The 23325-nt window shown below is 45.0% G+C and overlaps 1 protein-coding gene across 2 annotated transcripts in view; it reads right to left on the bottom strand.

The window, feature by feature from the left end:
• The window catches only part of LOC129858247 (follistatin-related protein 5-like), a 225506-nt gene that overhangs the window by 184686 nt on the left and 17495 nt on the right, over window positions 1–23325 (bottom strand). For both annotated transcript variants that reach the window (XM_055927333.1, XM_055927334.1), the window contains exon 2: window positions 8223–8379. In XM_055927333.1, the coding sequence (XP_055783308.1) occupies window positions 8223–8379 (157 nt within the window). The remainder of the gene's footprint in view (window positions 1–8222; window positions 8380–23325) is intronic.

Raw genomic sequence — 23325 nt, 5'->3', positions numbered from 1 at the left:
TCTAATTTCTCATGGTCTGAGAGTCCTTTAGGTACCTTTTGGCAAACTCCAAGCGGGCAGTTGTGTGCCTTTTACTGAGGAGTGGCTTCCGTCTGGCCACTCTACTATAAAGGCTTGATTGGTGTAGTGCTGCAGAGATGGTTGTCCTTCTGGAAGGCTCTCCCATCTCCACAGAGGAACTCTGGGGCTCTGTTAGACTGACCATTGGGTTCTTTGTCACCTCCCTAACCAAGGTCCTTCTCCCCGACTGCTCAGTTTGGCCAGGCAACCAGCTCTAGGAAGAATCTTGGTGGGTCCAAACTTTTTCCATTTAGGAATGATGGAGGCCACTGTGTTCTTTGGGACATTCAATGCTGCAGAACATTTTCGGAACCCTTCCCAGCTCTGTACCTTGACACAATCCTGTCTCGAAGCTCTAAGGACAATTCCTTCGACCTCATGGCTTGGTTTTTGCTCTGACATGCACTGTTAGCTGTGGACCTTATATAGACAGGTGTGTACCTTTCCAAATCATGTCTAATCAATTTAATTTATCAAGTTGTAGAAACATCTCAATAGTTGATCAATGGAAACAGGATGCACCTGAGCTCAATGTTGAGTCTCATATCAAAGTGTCTGAATACTTGTGTAAATAAGGTAATGCTATGTGTGCAGGCTTTTCTTTCTATGGGACTATTCCCAACTACTCTATTTTGAGTTTCATTATGTAGCCATTGACAAGGCTGCAATCTAAAATCACATGTAGGGGGCCATTTCCAGGATTCTTGTTGGAGTGGCCTTCATGGTTTTGTTCATATGTGACATCCTTTCAGAGAGCAAAATGGAATCTTAACAATCCCATTGTGCTTCAAAGGACAATTCCAATCCAATGTTATGACATTCAGACGTTCAAGCTTGAAGGATGCACAAATATTATGTATGGCAGGATAGAACAGCGGCGTCTGGAAAGACAAGGGGCGGCGGACTATGTATTTTTGTAAATAACAGCTAGTGCACGATATCTAAGGACGTCTCGAGCTATTGCTAACCTGAGGTAGAGTATCTCATGATAAGCTGTAGACCACAATACCTACTGAAATAGTTTTCATCTGTATTCTTTGTAACTGTTTACATACCACCACAGTCAGAGGCTGGCACGAAGACAGCATTGAATGAGCTGAATTCATTCACCGCCACAAGCAAACAAGAAAATGCTTACCCAGAGGCAGCGCTCCTAGTAGCCGGGGACTTTAATGCAGGGAAACTTAAATCCGTTTTACCAAATTTCTATCAGCATGTTAAATGTGCAACCAGAGGGAAAAAAAACTCTGGACCACCAACACTTCACACACAGAGATGCATATAAAGCCCTCCCTTGCCCTCCATTTGGCAAATATGACCATAATTCTATCCTCCTGATTCCTGCTTACAAGCTAAAATTAAAGCAGGAAGCCACAGTGACTAGATCAATAAAAAAGTGGTCAGATGAAGAAGATGCTAAGCTACACGACTGTTTTGCTAGCACAGACTGGAATATGTTCCGGGATTCCTCCGGTGGCATTGAGGAATACATCACAACAGTCATTGGCTTCATCCATAAGTGCATCGATGACGTCATCCCCACAGTGACAATACGTACATACCCCAACCAGAAGCCATGGATTACAGGCAGCATCAGTAAGATCAAATTGTACTATACCAGCTCTGATGCTCGTCGGATGTGGCAGGGCTTGCAAACCATTACAGACTACAAAGGGAATCACAGCCAAGAGACACGAGCCTACCAGACGAACTAAACTACTTCTATGCTCGCTTCAAGGCAAATAACACTGAAACATGCATGAGAGCACCAGCTGTTCCCGGAAGACTGTGTGATCACGCTCTCCGCAGCCGATGTGAGTAAGACCTTTAAACAGGTCAACATTCACAGGCCTTCCGGATTACCAGGAAGCATAATGCGAGCATGGTCTGACCAAATGACAAGTGTCTTGACTGACATTTTCAACCTCTCCATGTCCGAATCTGTAATACCAATATGTTTTAAGCAGACCACCATAGTGCCTGTGCCCAAGAACACTAAGGTAACCTGCCTAAATGACTACCGACCCGTAGCACTCACGTCTGTAGCCATGAAGTGCATTGAAAGGCTGGTCATGGCTCACATCAACACCATCATCCCAGAAACCCTAGGCCCACTCCAACTTGCATACCGCCCCAACAGATCCACAGATGATGCAATCTCTATTGCACTCCACACTGCCCTTTCCCACCTGGACAAAAGGAACACCTATGTGAGAATGCTATTCATTGACTACAGCTCAGCGTTCAACACCATAGTGCCCTGAAAGCTCATCAATAAGCTAAGGACCCTGGGCCTCCCGGGTGGCGCAGTGGTCTAAGGCACTGCATCACAGACTCCTGTGGCGGGCCGGACGCAGTGCACGCTGACCAGGTCGCTAGGTTTACAGTGTTTCCTCCGACACATTGGTGCGGCTGGCTTCCGGGTTGGATGCGTGCTGTGTTAAGAAGCAATGCGGCTTGGTTGGGTTGTGTTTCGGAGGACGCATGGCTCTCGACCTTCGTCATTCAAGCCCGTACGGGAGCTGTAGCGATGAGACAAGACAGTAACTACTAACAATTGGATACCACGAAAAAGGGGGTAAAAAATTTAATTAGAAAATAAGCTAAGGACTGGGACTAAACACCTCCCTCTGCAACTGCAGATGGTGAGGGATGGTAACAACACATCCGCCAAGCTGATCCTCTACACAGGGGCCCCTCAGGGGTGCGTGCTCAGTCCTGTTCACAGGAGGGGACTGAGCTGCACGGCCAGGCACGACTCCAACACATCATTCAATTTTCCGATAACACAACAGTGTCTGATCACTGACAACGAAGAGGAGGTCAGAGACCTTTCCCTCAACGTGATCAAGACAAAGGAGATGATTGTGGACTACAGGAAAAAGAGAGCACGCCCCCATTCTCATCGACAGGGCTGCATTGGAGCTAATTGAGAGCTTCAAGTTCCTTAGTGTCCACATCACCAACAAACTAACATGGTCCAAGCACACCAAGACAGTCGTGAAGAGGGCACGACAAAACCTATTCCCCCGCAGGAGACTGAATAGATTTGGCATGGGTCTTCAGATCGTCAAAAGGTTCTACAGCTGCACCATCGAGAGCATCCTGACGGGTAGCATCATATGGCAACTGCTCGGCCTCCGACCGCAAGGCACTACAGAGGGTAGTGTGAATGGCCCAGTACATCAACAGGGCCAAGCTTCCTGCCATCCAGTACCTCTATACCAGGTGTCAGAGGAAGGCCCTAAAAAATGTCAAAGACTCCAGCCACCCTAGTCATAAACTTTTCTCTCTGCTACCGCACGGCAAGCGGTACCGGAGCGACAAGTCTAGGTCCAAGAGGCTTCTAAACAGCTTCTACTCCCAAGCCATAAGACTCCTGAACATCTAGTCAAATGGCTACCCAGTCTATTTGCATTGCCCCCCCCCCCCCCCTTTACACCACTGCTACTCTCTGTTGTCATCTAAGCATTTAGTTACTTTAATAACTTTACCTACATGTACATACTACCTCAACTAACCGGTGCCCCGCACATTGACTCTGTATCGGTAACCCCCTGTATATGGTCTCGCTATTGTTATTTTAATGCTGCTCTTTAATTACTTGTTACTTTTATATCTTATTCTTATCCGTATTTTTTTTAAACTGCATTGTTGGTTAGGGGCTCGTAATTAAGCATTTCACTGTAAAGGTCTACACCTGTTGTATTTGGCGCATGTGACTAATACAATTTGATTTGATTTGATTTATTTCATAAATTTTGCGAATCAACAAATCATTCCCATAAAAATTCTGACATGAATGTTCCGAGTGGGGCAGTGTCATCAAAATTCATCAATATGCATTGCGTCGTTCCTTATAATGAAAGTCATAGCCACAATGTTGGGCCCACTCAGCACAGTCACAGCACAGAGGGTACACCACTCTGGCAATAATACAGTAGGTTAATTTATCATAACACATGATGATTAATTTACTACTCAGATGCTACACATCTACTGCAGCCATGACTCATATTGGATATTATATTAATAAAAGGCAAGTCCACAACACAGAAGAATATGTCTCCCTGATATTAAACATAATATACTCTATTTTTTATTATACTGTACAAAATGATTGTAGTCTGTTCCACAGCAACAGCAGAGTATTTATCTACGCTATGAAACTTAATATAGTTTTGATTACATATTGTTGTCCACCCCAAAATCCACAAATGAGTAGGAGATTGGAAAGATCTTAGAGAAATACTTGGAATCATAAGTAAAGTAAGGCTTAGGTCCGATATCACACACATTGAATATTAATATTAACACTCACGGGGACAACTTTGGTTTGGAATATATGCCAGCCTGTGCCTAAGTGATAAAAGGTGTTGGGCCAGCCATAAAAAAATCATTGATCATTTCAAATTCTTGCATATTCTTTCTTTTTTTCTTGTTTTCGCCAGAGGCCTGCATAGCCGAATATAAAAAATCTTATTTCATTACATTTAAAGGAGTAATGACTGAATATACACTACCCTTCAACATTTTGTGGTCACTTAGAAATGTCCTTGTTCTTGAAAGAAAAGCCATTTTCTTCCATTAAAATAACATCAAATTGATCAGAAATACAGTGTAGACATTGCTAATGTTGTAAATTTGTAAGTCGCTCTGGATAAGAGCGTCTGCTAAATGACTTAAATGTAAATGTAAATGTAAATGACTATTGTAGCTGGAAACTGCAGATTTTTTATGGAATATCTAAATAGGCGTACAGAGGCCCATTATCAGCAACCATCACTCCTGTGTTACAATGGCACGTTGTGTTAGCTAATCCAAGTTTATTATTTTAAAAGGCTAATTGATCATTAGAAAACCCTTTTGCAATTATGTTAGCACAGCTGAAAACTGTTGTTCTGATTAAAGAAGCAATACAACTGGCCTTCATTAGACTAGTTGAGTATCTGGAGCATCAGCAGTTGTGGGTTCGATTACAGGCTCAAAATGGCCAGAAACAAAGAACTTTCTTCTGAAACTCATCAGTCTATTCTTGTTCTGAGAAATGAAGGCTATTCCATGCAAGACATTTCCAAGAAACTGAAGATCTCGTACAACGCTGTGTTCTACTCCCTTCACAGAACAGTACAAACTGAGTTTTCTAATGATCAATTAGCCTTTTAAAATTATAAACATGGATTAGCTAACACAACGTGCCATTGCAACACAGGATTGATGGTTGCTGATAATGGGCCTTTGTACGCCTATGTAGATATTCCATTAAAAATCTGCCGTTTCCAGCTACAATAGTAATTTACAACATTAACAATGTCTACACTGTATTTCTGACCAATTTGATGTTATTTTAATGGACTAAACAATTAGCTTTTCTTTCAAGAACAAGGACATTTCCAAGTGACCCCAACTTTTGAAGGGTAGTGTACATGCAGTGTACTGTATGTCCAGGTTGAACCCAGGTTATTAAATTGGGCCAGTATCTAATGTATAGAAAGTCCTACTTTCCAGATCTAGGTTCGAATACTATTTTAAAACGTTCAACTATATTGAGAGTTCACTTTAAGTTGCCTCGAGTGCCAGGTGGGGGAGGTTTGCTGTTTTGGAACTTCTCTATTGGTTCTGTTAAGCCAGGCGAGCTCAATCAAGCCAAGATAAAGTATTTGAAAGTATTTGAAATAGTATTTGAGCCCAGGTCTGTACTGCCTAGCATCATACTGTGCCACTCACCGAACTAGACAATGGTTGAGTATGTGACACAGCTTATTTCTGAGAGGCAGACAGGTGACAGAGAAAGAGAATGGTGAGCAGTGGACTGCAGAGAAGAAGCTGTTCAGTCCTGCTGCTGAAAACATGATTGATGAAGTCATTATATGGTCAATGTCCCACAGTTTAAAGTGGTATACCTAAGATAATGTACTCTGCTTGCTTTTGAAAGGAAATGGACATTGAAATACATTACTATTTTGACCTTACAAGGGATATGTTATGGGACAGATACTATGATAAAGATACCTCTTCTGGAGTCACAAGGTTGATCCTATAGATTAGGGGCAGTTCTTACTTGAAGATACACGTGTGACTTTGTCTAAATCAATTTAGCAAATGTAGATTACATTGCATCACTTCAATAAGCCTTTTGTCTCAAAGAAGCAGCACAGCAATGTTCAGAACCATCCATAAAAAAAATCTAAGCCACGCTGAACACAACATGTTCCACATTAATGAAAACATTGCCAATATATGCCTTTTTTAACAACTCCCAAGTCAATATGACCTTTGAGTCTGTCTTCAGTACAACGCCAACTTCCAGCCCCTGGTGCAGTGTAACTGCGGTGCAGTGTCTCACGTTCTGTTAACACCATCTGTCCTCCTACCCCCCCCCCCCCCTCCTTCCCTCACTATCTCTCTCTCTCTCTCAATTCAATTCAAGAGGCTTTATTGGCATGGGAAACATATGTTTACATTGCCAAAGCAAGTGAAATGGATAAACAATAAAAAGTGAACGGTAAATATTACACTCACACAAGTTCCCAAAAAATTGACATTTCAAACGTCATATTATGTCTATATACATTTAAAGTACAAAAAGGAAAATAAATAAACATAAATATGGGTTGTATAGGCTCCTGAGTGGCGCAGCCGTCTAAGGCACTGCATCTCAGTGCTAGAGACGTCACTACAGACCCTGGTTAGATTCCAGGCTGTATCACAACTGGCTGTGATTGGGAGTCCCGTAGGGCGGTGCATAATTGGCCCAGAGTCGTTAGGGTTTGGCCAGAGTAGGCCGTCATTGTAAATAAGAATATGTGTCTCTAATATCGTCATACATTTGGCAGAAGGTTAGGAAGTACAGCTCAGTTTCCACCTTATTTTGTGGGCAGAGTGCACATAGCCTGTCTTCTCTTGAGAGCCAGGTCTGCCTACGGCAACCTTTCTCCATGGCAAGGCTATGCTCACTGAGTCTGTACATAGTCAAAGCGTTCCTTAATTTTGGGTCAGTCACAGTGGTCAGGTATTCTGCCACTGTGTACTCTCTGTTTAGGGCAAAATAGCATTCTAGTTTGCTCTGTTTTCTTATTAATTATTTCTAATGTGTCAAGTAATTATCTTTTTGTTTTCTCATGATTTGGTTTGGTCTAATTGTGTTGCTGTCCTGGGGCTCTGTGGGATCTGTTTGTGTTTGTGAACAGAGCCCCAGCACCAGCTTGCTTAGGGGACTCTTCTCCAGGTTCATCCCTCTGTGGGTGATGGCTTTGCTACGGAAGGTTTGGGAATCACTTCCTTTTAGGTGGTTGAAGAATTTGACGTCTCTTTTCTAGATTTTATTTCTCTCTCTCTCTCTCTCTCTCTCTCTCTCTCTCTGTCTCTCTCTCTCTCTCTCTTGCTCTCTCTCTCTCTCTCTCGCTCTCTGTCTCTCTCTCTCTCTCTCTCTCGCTCTCTCTCTCTCTCTCTCTCTCTCCCCCCTCCTTCATTCTCTCACACAAAGTCATTATCAACACTGATCCCTGGGATTAAAATTACCATTGTTTCTCATGTTTCATGTTTTATTCACATGCCAACACAATTAATAAGCCAATAATAATAAAAAAGGTCTCTAAAAAAGGTCTCTCTTTTAGTGCTTATCACTCGCGGGGGGTTTACAGTAAGTGTGTGTACAGGGGAAAACACACACACCCACACCCCCACACTCGAATGCCTGCAGACAAGAGTGTGCCCATCAAATGGTTTTCTCTGCATTCCAATTGGACTTCATTTATATATTATGTAATATGACAATCACACGGCTCTCGCCTTTTTATGTAAGAAAGATAGAGTAGGGGAGAGAGAGCTTGTTAGTGCTTTGAGAAATACTTGGAATCAGATTGTGCTTGCAGAGCTAGAGCTGCGTTGTCAAGTCAATAAAGTTTCAATTACGCTCTCGACTTGGATGTTTTTGCTAAAATTCCCCTTCTCACCTCAATCAGATATATTCAACATACATTTCAAAATTTGATGTTAACTTGATGCTCAAGTCTCCTTGGCAAAACACCAGTAATAAATCCCTGAGCCTTAATAAAAAACAAAAGTAGCTTGATTCTCAAGAAACTCCATTGTAATTATCTTCACAACACTGCAGAGTCCTCTTGTTATGAAAGGCTAATGGAACAGGAATGATACAATACCTTGTGTCGGAACCTCACGACAGGTCGATAGGGTGGCGGCACGAATCCCTCCTCCTTGCCGGGCCTCCCCTCGACGACTCCCACTCCCGCTCCGAGGGAGACCATTCCCAACAAGAATGCCAACGAGCACCATCTGGGTGTCTTCATTGGTCTGATCCTGTAAAAAAATTAAGTAAAGAGTAGTGAGCAGTTCGGTAGACCCCTTCGACCGTGGCTGCAGTTCAATATCGGTTGGGGGCCTAAGACCATAAATCAACCAAGCTGTAATTAGTGTAGACAATGGGCACTGCAAATATGTCGTTGGTTTAAACTAATGCTTTCAATAAGTGCCTCACACTCAACGAAGAAGATTAGATCTGCTTTGGAATCAAGTAAAGGGAAATAGGCAAATAAAGATAAAGGAAGACAAAAGAGTCAATGTATTAGGATAATGATGGTGATGAATTGGCATTAGTTAAAAATAAGTAACTGTGAGAGAGAACACATTGCTTAATACAAACATTTTCATTAGTTGCTGCAACATAGTAACATCCAAATGCTATTTACAGAAGATATAGTGGCACACCAGATAATTATTCCTACAGTATCTACTGTACTAAAGCAATAATGTCACATTCTGAATATCACTCGTCTTCAATTATTCATTATACAGTATGAAAACAGGTTTGACCTTGGCACGATGGCAATTAAACCAAACACCATGTGTGGAAAAAAATGATTTCCTTATTAAAAAGCTATTTCTGTGGAACCACGGAAAGAAACAACACAGGCTGACATAAAACAGCTTCAACATGTGTTTCAGTCACTGTTTTACAGTGTCTCTTTTTTCAATAGAACTACATGAGAGCTAAAGGTACGACTGAGTACCACTGCCCGAACTTTGGTGAATGTCGCTGCTTTAAAGTCCTCCTCACATCACAAGCCTAGGAAAACTGACATCAGGGGTATGACCCCGTTCCCCTGTTGTTCTGAGTAGTAGACATATCTCAACAACGCTGGCAGGGCTCGTGCCCACATGCTGTTTCCATAGGTCAAGGGTCAAATTCACAAAAGCAATGTGTTACAAAGATCTGCTGTAAAAGCAGGAAGTGTTGATAATGTGTTGTTGTGACTTGTTGGCTTCCTCTGCGCCTGCGGTAGGACACTGACCATGCCACTCTTTCTGCTTGAGCACAGAGCAGACTTGGGTTCAAATACTATTTGAGATCATTTAAAATACTTTAGCTGGCCTTGACTGAGCTTGTCTGGTGCAATGGGACCAATAGAATAATTGCAAAAGTGCAAACCCCGCAACTCCAGGCAAGCTAAAGCAAACACTGGAACTCCAGGCAAGCTAAAGCAAACACTGGAACTCCAGGCAGACTAAAGCAAACACTGGACTATCAGGCAGACTAAAGCAAACACTGGAACATCAGGCAGACTAAAGCAAACACTGGAACTCCAGGCAGACTAAAGCAAACACTGGACTATCAGGCAGACTAAAGCAAACACTGGAACATCAGGCAGACTAAAGCAAACACTGGAACTCCAGGCAGACTAAAGCAAACACTGGAACTCCAGGCAGACTAAAGCAAACACTGGAACTCCAGGCAGACTAAAGCAAACACTGGAACTCCAGGCAGACTAAAGCAAACACTGGAACTCCAGGCAGACTAAAGCAAACACTGGAACATCAGGCAGACTAAAGCAAACACTGGACTATCAGGCAGACTAAAGCAAACACTGGAACATCAGGCAGACTAAAGCAAACACTGGAACATCAGGCAGACTAAAGCAAACACTGGAACATCAGGCAGACTAAAGCAAACACTGGAACATCAGGCAGACTAAAGCAAACACTGGAACATCAGGCAGACTAAAGCAAACACTGGAACATCAGGCAGACTAAAGCAAACACTGGAACATCAGGCAGACTAAAGCAAACACTGGAACTCCAGGCAGACTAAAGCAAACACTGGAACTCCAGGCAGACTAAAGCAAACACTGGAACTCCAGGCAGACTAAAGCAAACACTGGAACATCAGGCAGACTAAAGCAAACACTGGAACTCCAGGCAGACTAAAGCAAACACTGGAACTCCAGGCAGACTAAAGCAAACACTGGAACATCAGGCAGACTAAAGCAAACACTGGAACATCAGGCAGACTAAAGCAAACACTGGAACATCAGGCAGACTAAAGCAAACACTGAAAGTATTTGAAAATGTTCAAAAAGTATTTGAATCCAGGTCTGGGCCAAAGCACATCTCCCAGTGTCATCAATCTACTGTTTCCCCCTGGTGTCTAAATGTTAAATGCATTGGGGTGGGGTGGTATTTATAATAGATCCTGTGTCACAGACATAGACGAGATGGGTCCCATTATGTCTGCCAAAAACCAAACATTGTATTCCACAGTAAGAACCTCATACCAACAGTCAAGCATGGTGGTGGTAGTGCAATGGTTTGGGGATGCTTTGCTGCCATAGGACCTGGACGACTTGCCTTAATAAGGAACCATGAATTATGCTCTGTATCAAAGAATTCTACAGGAGAATGTCAGGCCATCCGTCTGTGAGCTGAAGCTGAAGCACAGCTGGGTCATGCAGCAAGACAATTATCCAATGCACACGATCAAGTCTACATGAAAATTGTTAAAAAGCAACACATTTGAAGTTTTGGAAGGGCCTAGTCAAAGTCCAGACCTAATCCCAATTGAGATGTTGTCGCAGGACTTGAAACGAGCAGTTAAAGCTTGAAAACACACAAATGTTGCTGAGTTAAAGCAGTTCTGCATTCAAGAGTGGGCCAAAATTCCACAGCGATGTGAGAGACTGATCAACAACTACAGGAAGCATTTGGTTGGAGTCATTGCATCTAAAGGTTGCACAACCAGTTATTGAGTGTAAAGGGGAAATTACTTTTTCACACAGGAGAATTGGGTGTTGCATAACTTTGTTAATTAAATAAATAAGTATCCATTTTTTTGTTATTTGTAAACTCAGGTTGCCTTTATCTAATATTAGGTTTTGGTTGAAGATCTGCTAACATTCAGATTGAAAAATATGCAAAACTAGAGAAATTCTGAAAAGGGGCAAATACTGTATATTATTTTCATGCTGTCATTTTTTTGTAGAGGATAGCCATATGCTGCGGGGATATTTATAATAACAATAAATTAATGGATTTATATACTGCTTTTTCCAGATGCTCCAACTGCTTGTGGTGCAAACTCACCTCATCCGCCACCAATGTCCTCTATGTTGCGTAAGCCTGCATCCCTTGATACTCATAACTTATTACTGATATGGTAATACTGTGGTTGCTGGTTAGATCATTCATTGATACAGTATATTACAGCATGGCTGTATGGATCATCCTTGTTCTACGCCACTGGTTTGATGTATAACATAAAGTGTATTATTGATTGAATAACAGGGTCCCAAAATATTTGTATAATAATCCAACCAATATATTTGTTATAGGGCTTAGATTTGATTAAGATTGGTTCTGTTTCTTTTTATGCCAATGAAATTACAGCTGTTCCATGACAACTCCATTTTCATAACATTTGACTTCTTCCGGGAAGATGGCAAATGAAGTGCAACACTTTTAAAGTAAAACCCACATCCTTTTTTCATTTGATCAGAGGCTGCATTTGAGAGACAAATCGCAACTTAAGAGCCATGTGTGTTTGCGTGGGGAGCAAAGTGAGAGAGATTGAAAGTAGTGCCTCCACTTGGTGCCTCTGCTTCATGGCTATAAATCCAAGACAGCATGTCTAAGCTTCGGCATTGACTTTGAAATGATGACTACCTAGCACTCACAATGTACACAATACATCCCACTTTGACAGGTGCCCAGCAAAGCTCCATCTGCGCCCTTTTTTGCACTCCATAGAACCGGCAATGCATGACAACTGGAGAGACTATGGACTGTGATAGGAGGAGGGTTTTTACTTATTACATGCATGTACGCACCAGTACACAGGGGTTTGTTTGTACTGTATGACCTCCTGTACATCGTTTAACCGTATTTGACCCTCTAACCTTATAGGTTGAGGCAGAGACGTTAATATACATGATTTGACAAACGCGGTTTGAGACTGAGGTTTTCTTCCATAGACATACTAAGAGGTAATTACATTTTTTGGGGCTGGCAAATCGCCCGTTGATTGAACTTGGCTTGAAATACTGCATGTTTATGAGTCAGCTATATGCTTATCTCCCTATGTTGGTCTACATGTGTAGCGTTGCTATGGTGAGAAAGTGTTCTTTGTGAGATGGCTAGTGTAACGTTCCTGACCTGTTTTATGTTGTTTTTGTATGTGTTTATGGTCAGGGCGTGTGTTTTGGGTGGGCAGTCTATGTTTTCTGTTTCTATGTTGGTTTTGGGTTGCCTGGTATGGCTCTTAATTAGAGGCAGGTGGTTTGCGTTTTCCTCTAATTAAGAGTCATATTTAGGTAGGGTGTTCTCACTGTTTGTTTGTGGGTGATTGTCTCCTGTGTCGTCGATGTATGTACCATACGGGACTGTTTGGTTGTTCGTTCGTTTTGATGTAGTCTGTTCCTGTCCGTGAGTTTTACGTTTTAGTTATGTAAGTTCATGTTCAGGTTTTCGTCTACGTCGTTTTCTTGTTTTGTAAATTTGTAAGTGTTTTGTTTTCGTGTGCCGTCGTGTTAAATAAAGAGATGGCATATTTCCCTAATGCTGCGTATTGGTCCACTGATCCTTCTCTCCTCTCCTCGTCCGAGGATGAGGAGAACGACAGCCCTTACAGAATCACCCACCAAACTAGGACCAAGCGGCAAGGGAAAGCTCAACAGAGCAACCAGGACTCCTGGACTTGGGAGGAGATCCTGGACGGTAAAGGACCCTGGGCTCAGCCAGGGGAATATCGCCGTCCCAAGGCGGAGTTGGAAGCAGCGAAGGCAGAGAGGCGCTGGTATGAGGAGGCAGCGCGGCGACGCGGTTGGGAGCCCGTGAGTCAGACCCAAAAATTTCTTGGGGGGGGGGGGGGCACACAAGGAGTGTGGCAAAGCCGGGTAGGATACCTGAGCCAACTCCCCGTGCTTACCGTGGAGGTAGAAGGCGTCGTACTGGTAAGACACCGTGTTATGTGGTAAAGCGCACGGTGTCCCCAGTACGCGTGCTTAGCCCAGTGCGGGCTATTCCACCTTGCCGCACTGGGAGGGCTAAGTTGGGCATCGAGCTGGATGTCATGAAGCCGGCCCAACGCGTCTGGCCACCAGTGCGTCTCCTCGGGCCGGCATACATGGCACCAGCCTTACGAGTGGTGTCCCCGGTTTGCCAGTATAGCCCAGTGCGGGCTATTCCACCTCGCCGCACTGGCAGGGCTACGGGCACCATTCAACCTGGTAAGGTTGGGCAGGCTCGGTGCTCAAGAGCACGTGTCCTCCTTCACGGTCCGGTAGACCCGGTGCCACCTCCATGTACCAGTCCTCCGGTGGCAGCCCCCCGTACCAGGCTGTCTCTCCGGGTTCTCTCTCCAGCTGTTTCCTCCTCTCCAGCGCAGCCAGTGCCTAGACCACGCACCAGGCTGTCTCTCCTTCTCCTCCCTACAGAGCCGTCCTGCCATGACCAGCCAGAGCCGTCCTGCCATGACCAGCCAGAGCCGTCCTGCCATGACCAGCCAGAGCCGTCCTGCCATGACCAGCCAGAGCCGTCCTGCCATGACCAGCCAGAGCCGTCCTGCCATGACCAGCCAGATACGTCCTGCCATTACAAGCCAGAGCCGCCCTGCCATGACCAGCCAGAGCCGTCCGGCTATGACCTGCCAGAGCCGTCCTGCTATGACCTGCCAGAGCCGTCCTGCTATGACCTGCCAGAGCCGTCCAGCCAGGACCTGCCAGAGCCGTCCAGCCAGGACCTGCCAGAGCCGTCCAGCCAGGGCCTGCCAGAGCCGTCCAGCCAGGGCCTGCCAGAGCCGTCCAGCCAGGGCCTGCCAGAGCCGTCCAGCCAGGACCTGCCAGAGCCGTCCAGCCAGGACCTGCCAGAGCCGTCCAGCCAGGACCTGCCAGAGCCGTCCAGCCAGGACCTGCCAGAGCCGTCCAGCCAGGACCTGCCAGAGCCGTCCAGCCAGGTCCTGCCAGAGCCGTCCAGCCAGGACCTGCCAGAGTCCCTCAGCCAGGACCTGCCAGAGTCCCTCAGCCAGGACCTGCCAGAGTCCCTCAGCCAGGACCTGCCAGAGTCCCTCAGCCAGGATCTGCCAGAGTCCCTCAGCCAGGATCTGCCAGAGTCCCTCAGCCAGGATCTGCCAGAGTCCCTCAGCCAGGATCTGCCAGAGTCCCTCAGCCAGGATCTGCCAGAGTCCCTCAGCCAGGATCTGCCAGAGTCCCTCAGCCAGGATCTGCCAGAGTATCTCAGCCGGGACCTGCCCCTTGTCCCGGTGCTGCCCCTTGTCCCGGTGCTGCCCCTTGTCCCGGTGCTGCCCCTTGTCCCGGTGCTGCCCCTTGTCCCGGTGCTGCCCCTTGTCCCGGTGCTGCCCCTTATCCCGGTGCTGCCCCTTATCCCGGTGCTGCCCCTTATCCCGGTGCTGCCCCTTATCCCGGTGCTGCCCCTTGTCCCGGTGCTGCCCCTTCTCCCGGTGCTGGCCGTTCATTTAGGGGAGGTTAGTTTGAGGGTGGTCATTGGGAGGGGAAGACAGAAGCGGGGAGTGACTATGGTGGTGTGGGGACAGCGTCCAGAGCCTGAGGCACCACCGTGGTCAACTGCCCACCCAGACCCTCCCCTGGACTTTGTGCTGGTGCGCCCGGCGTTCGCACCTTGAGGGGGGGTTCTGTAACGTTCCTGACCTGTTTTATGTTGTTTTTGTATGTGTTTATGGTCAGGGCGTGTGTTTTGGGTGGGCAGTCTATGTTTTCTGTTTCTATGTTGGTTTTGGGTTGCCTGGTATGGCTCTTAATTAGAGGCAGGTGGTTTGCGTTTTCCTCTAATTAAGAGTCATATTTAGGTAGGGTGTTCTCACTGTTTGTTTGTGGGTGATTGTCTCCTGTGTCGTCGATGTATGTACCATACGGGACTGTTTGGTTGTTCGTTCGTTTTGATGTAGTCTGTTCCTGTCCGTGAGTTTTACGTTTTAGTTATGTAAGTTCATGTTCAGGTTTTCGTCTACGTCGTTTTCTTGTTTTGTAAATTTGTAAGTGTTTTGTTTTCGTGTGCCGTCGTGTTAAATAAAGAGATGGCATATTTCCCTAATGCTGCGTATTGGTCCACTGATCCTTCTCTCCTCTCCTCGTCCGAGGATGAGGAGAACGACAGCCCTTACAGCTAGAGAGTATTGTCGAGACCAGGTATTCCGCCATGGGTATGCGCAATGCCGTCGGGGGTACGCCAAATAAAAATGTGATTCACATTTTTTTTAAATACAAACAAATTCTTATTTTTTAAACAAAAAAACACAAATTCTTCACATTTTCAAGCAGTCCATTTAGTAAGGCCCGCGTCCATAGAGACACATACCAGCTCTACTACCAGCAGTACTACACCTGCACCTGTCGACGACACAAATTGTTCTGCTTCCACGAGCAAATCCAATGCTAGCATCAGTAATTCTACATTTGTTGTTAGCCCAGCTAGTATGGACACTGACAGTTATGAATCTGATGCAGCCGAAGATCTACTGCCCCCTTACCCGGGAAAGCACCGAACAACAGACAGGGACATGGACCATCGAAGAGGCGCAAATATGATGACAACTATATTGATTTGGGGTTCACTTTTACTTTTACTGGGAGTAGTGCCTTTCCTCAGCCACAGTGTGTTAAGTGCAAAAGTATTATCTCACAACTCGATGAAACCTTCACTCTTGCGCAGACATTTAGAAACAAAACATGCCAATTTGAAAGATAAGCCACACAAGTTTTTGAGCGAGCATTAAGACGACTTCGAGTAGTAAGACGTATAAAAGCAACAGATACCATTAATTAGATGCTACAAGCATCTTACATGGTGAGATACTGAGTGGCTAGGACAGGCAAGCCCTGCTTCCTGCTGCTGTGGATATGGCTGGGACAAAAACTATACAGACAATGCCTTCATCAAACAACACTGTTTCACGATGCATTAGTGACATGGCAGGAGATGTTTTGAAACAATTACTGCTTCGCATACAAGCCAGTGAATTCTAGGCGTTACAGCTGGATGAATCAACAGACATGGTGGGCCTGGCACAGCTCCTGGTTTATGTCCGTTATGTTTATGGGGTGTCAATTAAGGAAGACATCCTCTTCTGCAAACCACTGGAAACCAGGACAAAAGGAGAGGATATTTTTTAAGTACTGGACAGCTTTGTGACATCAAATTGATGTTGGTGGTCAAGATGTGTTGGTATCTGTACTGATGGTGCAAAAGCCATGACAGGGAGACGTAGTGGACTGGTAACGCGCGTGCAAGCAGTTGCTCCCTATGCCACTTGGGTACACTGCAGCATACACCGAGAGGCTCTTGCTGCCAAAGGAATGCCTGACAGCTTGAAATACGTTTTGGACACGACAAAACGGACAATGTCAAATGTGATATAGCGATGCACCTGAGTGAGTTGGGTGCGCAATTACGCAGGTACTTTCCCGAAATGGATGACACACACAACTGGATTCGTTATCCGTTTCATGCCCTGCCTCCAGTCCACTTACCAATATCTGAACAAGAGAGCCTCATCGAAATTGCAACAAGCGATTCTGTGAAAATGTAATTTAATCAGAAGCCACTGCCAAATTTCTGGATTGGGCTGCGCTCAGAGTATCCTGCCTTGGCAATCGTGCTGTTAAGACACTGATGCCCTTTGTAACCACGTACCTATGTGAGAGTGGATTCTTGGACCTCACTAGCATGAAAACTAAATACAGGCACAGACTGTGTGTGGAAAACGATTTAAGACTGAGACACTCTCCAATACAACCCAACATTGCAGAATTATGTGCATCCTTTCAAACACACCCTTCTCATTAACCTGTGATGAGTTATTCACCATTTTCGATGAGCAAATACCGTTTTATATGTGAGATGGTTAAATACAGAGCAAAATGATTGATTATTATTCTATTATTATTTGTGCCCTGTTCCTATAAAAGCTCTTTGTCACTCCCCACGAGGCGGGTTGTGACAAAAACGTATTCTTATGTTTAATAAATGTATCGCATAGTGTGTATGTGGCAGGCTTGCAATGATGGCAAAAAACAACATTTGAGAGTGCGCTGACCCTGCCGCTAGAGGGGGTACGCAGCTGGAGGTAGAATGTTCGAAGAGGTATGGGACTATAAAAGTTTGGGAACCACTGGTCCAGACCATGTGACCTGACCAGGGAAATAAGTAAGTCCACCGAGTGATCTTCACATCATGATTTAGTAAAGTGATTGGTCTACAGTTGCCCAATCCCAGCGCTCCACACTCCTACTCCTCCCCACTTGTGTTTTCCCATATACTCCAGCAAACAGATCCAATACCCCGGTGAGCAGATCTCTTTAAGCATGCTCAGCACTATTTCTGTGTTAAGATCAATTCTGGGGTTGGAGTTACCGCTGTTTGTCTCCAAGATCCGCACTGGGAACAGTGGAACATCTGCTGTGCTCTGTGTGTCTGCCACACAAACATTCTCCCACGTCTTCTTTCCTAGAGTTATCGTGGCACTTCTCTCACTCCCACTGCCCGACAGCATTGTAGCTGACGCAGATAAAGGGATAGGAGAGATCCTTCAGTTTCAAAGCAGCACTGAACCTCCGGCACTACTGCTCTGCTCTTAACTCTGTAACTCTCACAGGCGTTGAGCTTATTTTGCTGTCTTGTTCTTTCTCCTAACAACCTACATATAGAATATATACAATAAACCCACTGTGGAGAAAATATAGAATCGAATCTTTCCGAATATGTTGCCCAAGAGAGATCATCTTTCTGAATATGTTGCCTAAGATATATAATCTTTCTGAATATGTTGCCCAAGAGAGGTAATCTTTCTCAATATGTTGCCCAAGAGATATAATCTTTATGAATATGTTGGCTAAGAGAGATAATCTTTATGAATATGTTGCCCAAACTTGCCCCTGCTCAAACCTACTTCTCATCAGAACCCAATGTTGCCTTTTGCCTACCTGCAACGTGGTGTATGTGCCTTCAACTCATGTTCCTCACACTACCCCGGTCAGAACATACAGAACATATAAAACTCATATTGTTGCTTAGTATTATTACCACATACTATAGACTTGCAAGACAGATAATGTGTTGACAATTGCAGCCTCTAGGCAATATATGCATGGTTATATGGGAACTCTACACCAATACCAATGTGACCCTCTGACTACACATATAGAAAACATATGGACCTCTCAAATATCTCAATACATTTCCACAAATTAAAGGCATTGTGTAGTAAAATAGATAGAATATTTCTAAGCATGGGTGCACAGACAAAAACAGGTAATGTGTACTTGGAAACGATTAATCTTCACCGACATGACAACAGATGTTTATTTGAGTGTATGGGTAGAAAAGGTGTCCCTCTTATGTGGTGTCTCTTTCACTGCCTGACTCGCTGCTGAGCTTACAATTGTATTCTCTGAAAACTATTGTGGATTCTGCCCAGTTGCAGCCTTTACATTGTCAGTTATCTGAAAGTTTTGATGGTGCAATGGATGAAACCACTCTCAATAGTTACGTTATATTAAAGGTACAATCCCTTCTGTGATGCATACACACTTCATTAAGTCATTTGTGCTGTCTCCATCATACTGCATTAAAAAACTAAGCTGACGGTACGCAAGCGTAACATTTACATGTGCCGTTTTGTTGTGATCTCTGAACAGTAGATGAGTGGCACCTCTCACAACCATACCACTTTTATCAGTATGTGACTGAGGTTTATCATCCTATACATGGGTAACAGTCATTCAGATGAAAAAGCCCTGAGAGATCTGTCCCATTGACCCCATAGACATAGACATAGACAAATAAACTGTCCTTAGACAGTCCCTCTACCTAGAGGGCAAATATTAGCATCCTTGCAGCATGTCCATGAGTGGTCACATGACCTAAGCCATGGGGCATCAATCACGTGCCCGTCTTAAAAGGATAAGAGAGGAACCAGAAGACTAATCCTGGCCTATGGGCAGGTGTACGGTGCCCATTCTAGGACAACCTCAAGCCTCACCTCGCATTGTGAGAAACACAGCCACCAAATGCAGATGGAGGAAACAGAGTTGTACGCGCGCCCTCTCAGCCCTCCTTGTGAGTGGTAAGCCAAGAGGCTGAGGCTGTCCTAAAATGGACACCGAACAAACAATAAATATCCCTGACTCAATACATGAGGAACACAGCTTCTAAATGGCAGGCGGATAATGCCGGCGCACGCTTACCCCACCAGACAAGAGATGAGCGAGGAGACAGCCCTTTGTGTGAATTTGTGGTCTACATGTTGTGAGAGCATTATTTGTTATACCAATTCCTTTTTCTAAGGCTGTTATCTGGTTTCATTCAGATATCCATCACAACACATATAATGTGATCACATGAGCTTTGAACGTATGCTTTGCGTATTGCATCCCCCCCCCCCTCCCCGCACTGAAGATAAATGTGCCCGCTGAAGGAGAAATGTCCAAATGCTTCGGAAGTGTGTGTGCGTGCATGCTAGCGTGCGTGCGTGCGTGCGTGTGGCTCTGTCCGTCTCCCTGACTGGCATGTCCATCAATCTGTCTGTCCGTAAAGCCAGACTTCTAACATCTGCACATACGAAACAAAGACATTCTACATACAAACTGTTTCCAAACGAATTACAGTATCCTGATATTAACATGAACTAAAGTTCCCCTCTTTCCTCCATGTATTCAGTCGGTTCTAAAATAAACCAGCACACATGAATGCTTAGATCACATGTACAAGTAACACTGTGGCGACAAAGCCCTCCTCTCAAAAGGTAATCTTTGATAAATAATCCTTGGAAATCATGAGAAACACTTGAAAAATAAATATGGAATTTCTATGACCAAGCGGGTCAGCAGTGATTATCTCTCAGCTCTCAGCACCACCAGCAGAATGCAACAACATTATCAGCAGTCAACGAGATATTGCCGTCAATTCAATTTGGATAAAAGTACCATTCAATGTACTAGAAGTCTCATAATACTTAATTATATTGGGTATGAATGCACTACAAGCCATTTCGAATGCAAGGCTTACTTTTACTGGTCTTACACTGTGGTCAATGACTTGAGATTACTTACTCAAATGTAACTTAATTTATCCTCAGAGTATGTTGCATTATTCACCTGGTTTTGGACAACCACCAATGGTCAATGACTTGAGATTACTTACTCAAATGTAACTTAATTTATCCTCAGAGTATGTTGCATTATTCACCTGGTTTTGGACAACCACCTGTGATAAAGTTACTGGCCTTGGGAAAAATAACAATCTATGTCTCAAAGAACTGAATGTCTGTTACGCCCTGACCTTAGAGATCCTTTTTATGTCTCTTTTTGGTTTGGTCAGGGTGTGATTTGGGGTAGGCATTCTATGTTTTGTTTTTCTATGATTTTCTATTTCTATGTTTTGGCCGGGTATGCTTCTCAATCAGGGACAGCTGTCTATCGTTGTCTCTGATTGGGAACCATACTTAGGTAGCCCTTTTTCCCACCTGTTTTGTGGGAAGTTGACTTTTGTTTAGGGCACATAGCCTGTAGCTTCACGGTTAGTTTTTGTAGTGTTTATTGTTTTGTTCGGCGTCTTTTCAATTAAATAAAGAAAATGTACGCTTACCACGCTGCTCCTTGGTCCTCATCTTTCAACACCCTTGACAGAACTTCCCACCACCAAAGGACCAAGCAGCGTGGTAGAAAGGACTCCTGGACATGAGAAGAGATCCTGGATGGTAAGGGACCCTGGAGGCAGGCTGGGGAGTATCGCCGTCCAAGGGAGGAACTGGAGGCAGCTAAGGCAGAGCGGCAGCGTTATGAGGGAACAAGGCTGGCAAAGAAGCCCGAGAGGCAGCCCCACAAAATAATTTGGGGAGGGCACACGGGGAGTGTGGCTGAGTCAGGTTGGAGACCTGAGCCAACTCCCCGTGCTTACCGTGGCGAGAATGTGACTGGTCAGGCCCCGTGCTATGGGGTGATGCGCACTGTGTCTCGGTTGAGCATTCACAGGCCGGTGTGCTCGGTGCTAGCGTCCCGCATTTGCCGGGTGGAAGTGGGCATCCAGCCAGAATGGGTTGTGCCACCTCTGCGCTCGAGACCGCCAGTGCGCCTCCACGGCCCAGTGTATCCGGTGCCTCGGCCAAGGAAGACGCCTCCTGTATGTCTCCCCAGCCTGGTGAGTCCTGTGCCTGCTCCCAGAGCCAGGCCTCCTGTGTGTCTCTCCACTCCAAAGACGGCCTCCAGCCCGGAGCCTCCAGAGACGTTCTCCAGTCCGGAGCCTCCAGAGACGGCCTCCAGTCCGGGGCCCGCAACGAGGGTGCCAGGTCCGGGGCCCGCAACGAGGGTCCCCAGTCCGGGGTTGGCGACGAGGGTCCCCGCACCTGAGCCGCCACCACGGATGGATGCCCACCCAGACCCTCCCCTATAGGTTTAGGTTTTGCGGCCGGAGTCCGCACCTTTGGGGGGGGGGGGGGGGGGGGGGGGGTACTGTCACGCCCTGACCTTAGAGTTCCTTTTTATGTCTCTTTTTGGTTTGGTCAGGGTGTGATTTGGGGTGGGCATTCTATGTTTTGTTTTTCTATGATTTTCTATTTCTATGTTTTGGCAGGGTATGGTTCTCAATCAGGGATAGCTGTCTATCATTGTCTCTGTTTGGGAACCATACTTAGGTAGCCCTTTTTCCCACCTGTTTTGTGGGAAGTTGACTTTTGTTTAGGGCACATAGCCTGTAGCTTCACGGTTAGTTTTTGTAGTGTTTATTGTTTGTTCGGCGTCTTTTCAATTAAATAAAGAAACTGTACGCTCACCACGCTGCACCTTGGTCCTCATCTTTCAACACCTGTGACAATGTCACACCTTCAGTGGGATTGTTGCAGCAATCCATGTTCATATATTGTACGGTAGATACAAGAAAATACTTAGGCATTGAAATAAAAGTGAAATTACTTTGCTATGCAAGAACAATAGAAGCAGAGCTTTCCACGATCGATACACAACATTACATAAACACAGTGATATATAAAGAAGGCCAGAACAATGTAGTCACACTTGGCCAGTGCTGTGATGTGCAGCTAGTTGTGACACGTGCAACTATTAAAATGTGACGCATGGTCAGACTCCTTAGCATGGTCAATAGCAATGGCCTGCTGGTCCTCCTACATAACAACCAGAGAGCAAACAGCAAAGACAATAACAACAACATTCAGTGTTTTGATCTCCACCCAATAACCACGCACACACACACAAACACATACATATGCACCACACAAGCACACACAGTCACACACACCCTACTCTACATACAGGATTACCACACAGCCACACGGGCTGAGCTTGTGTTAACCCGTTCTCCCCCATCCTGTTAATGAACTAGATAACAGTGACCTGACCATCTGCCTTCAAGACCAAAAGGATCAACCCACACAGGGTTAAAGATAGGCATACTGTAAGCAGCAGACAGCTTGAGCTCCATGTATAAACATGTCACATGTTTACATTAATACTGGATCGCTGAAATGGTGATAATGTTGCACTAATGAAAGTGTTACATAATGGCAGGGATTAATACTGCACTGATGGAAATCCACACTATGAGCAAATAGCATTGTTGTGCCACAATGAAGTGAACTTGAAAGGAAAAATAAGAAATAATGAACCACACTATTACAATTAGATTCTTACAGTTTTTGAATGACTCACTAAGCTAAGTGCTAACATGTTCATTGAGATGTAAACACCCTCATCTGTAACTGCTCTCTATCTGTCCTACAATAGCATTCCTAGGCTGTGTTATTCATGGTTCCAGATAGACCTAATGGAGAGAAAGCCAGTCAAAGTCAACAAGCAACACTACATCACCAGAAGTATGTGGACACCTGCTCATCGAACATCTCATTCCAAAATCACGGGCATTAAAATGGAGTTGGTTCCCCCTTTGCTGCTATAACATCCTCCACTCTTCTGGGAAGGCTTTGAACTAGAT

Source organism: Salvelinus fontinalis, chromosome 6, assembly GCF_029448725.1.
Source record: "Salvelinus fontinalis isolate EN_2023a chromosome 6, ASM2944872v1, whole genome shotgun sequence".
NCBI lineage: Eukaryota > Metazoa > Chordata > Actinopteri > Salmoniformes > Salmonidae > Salvelinus > Salvelinus fontinalis.
This window is presented reverse-complemented; position numbering and strand designations above follow the sequence as displayed.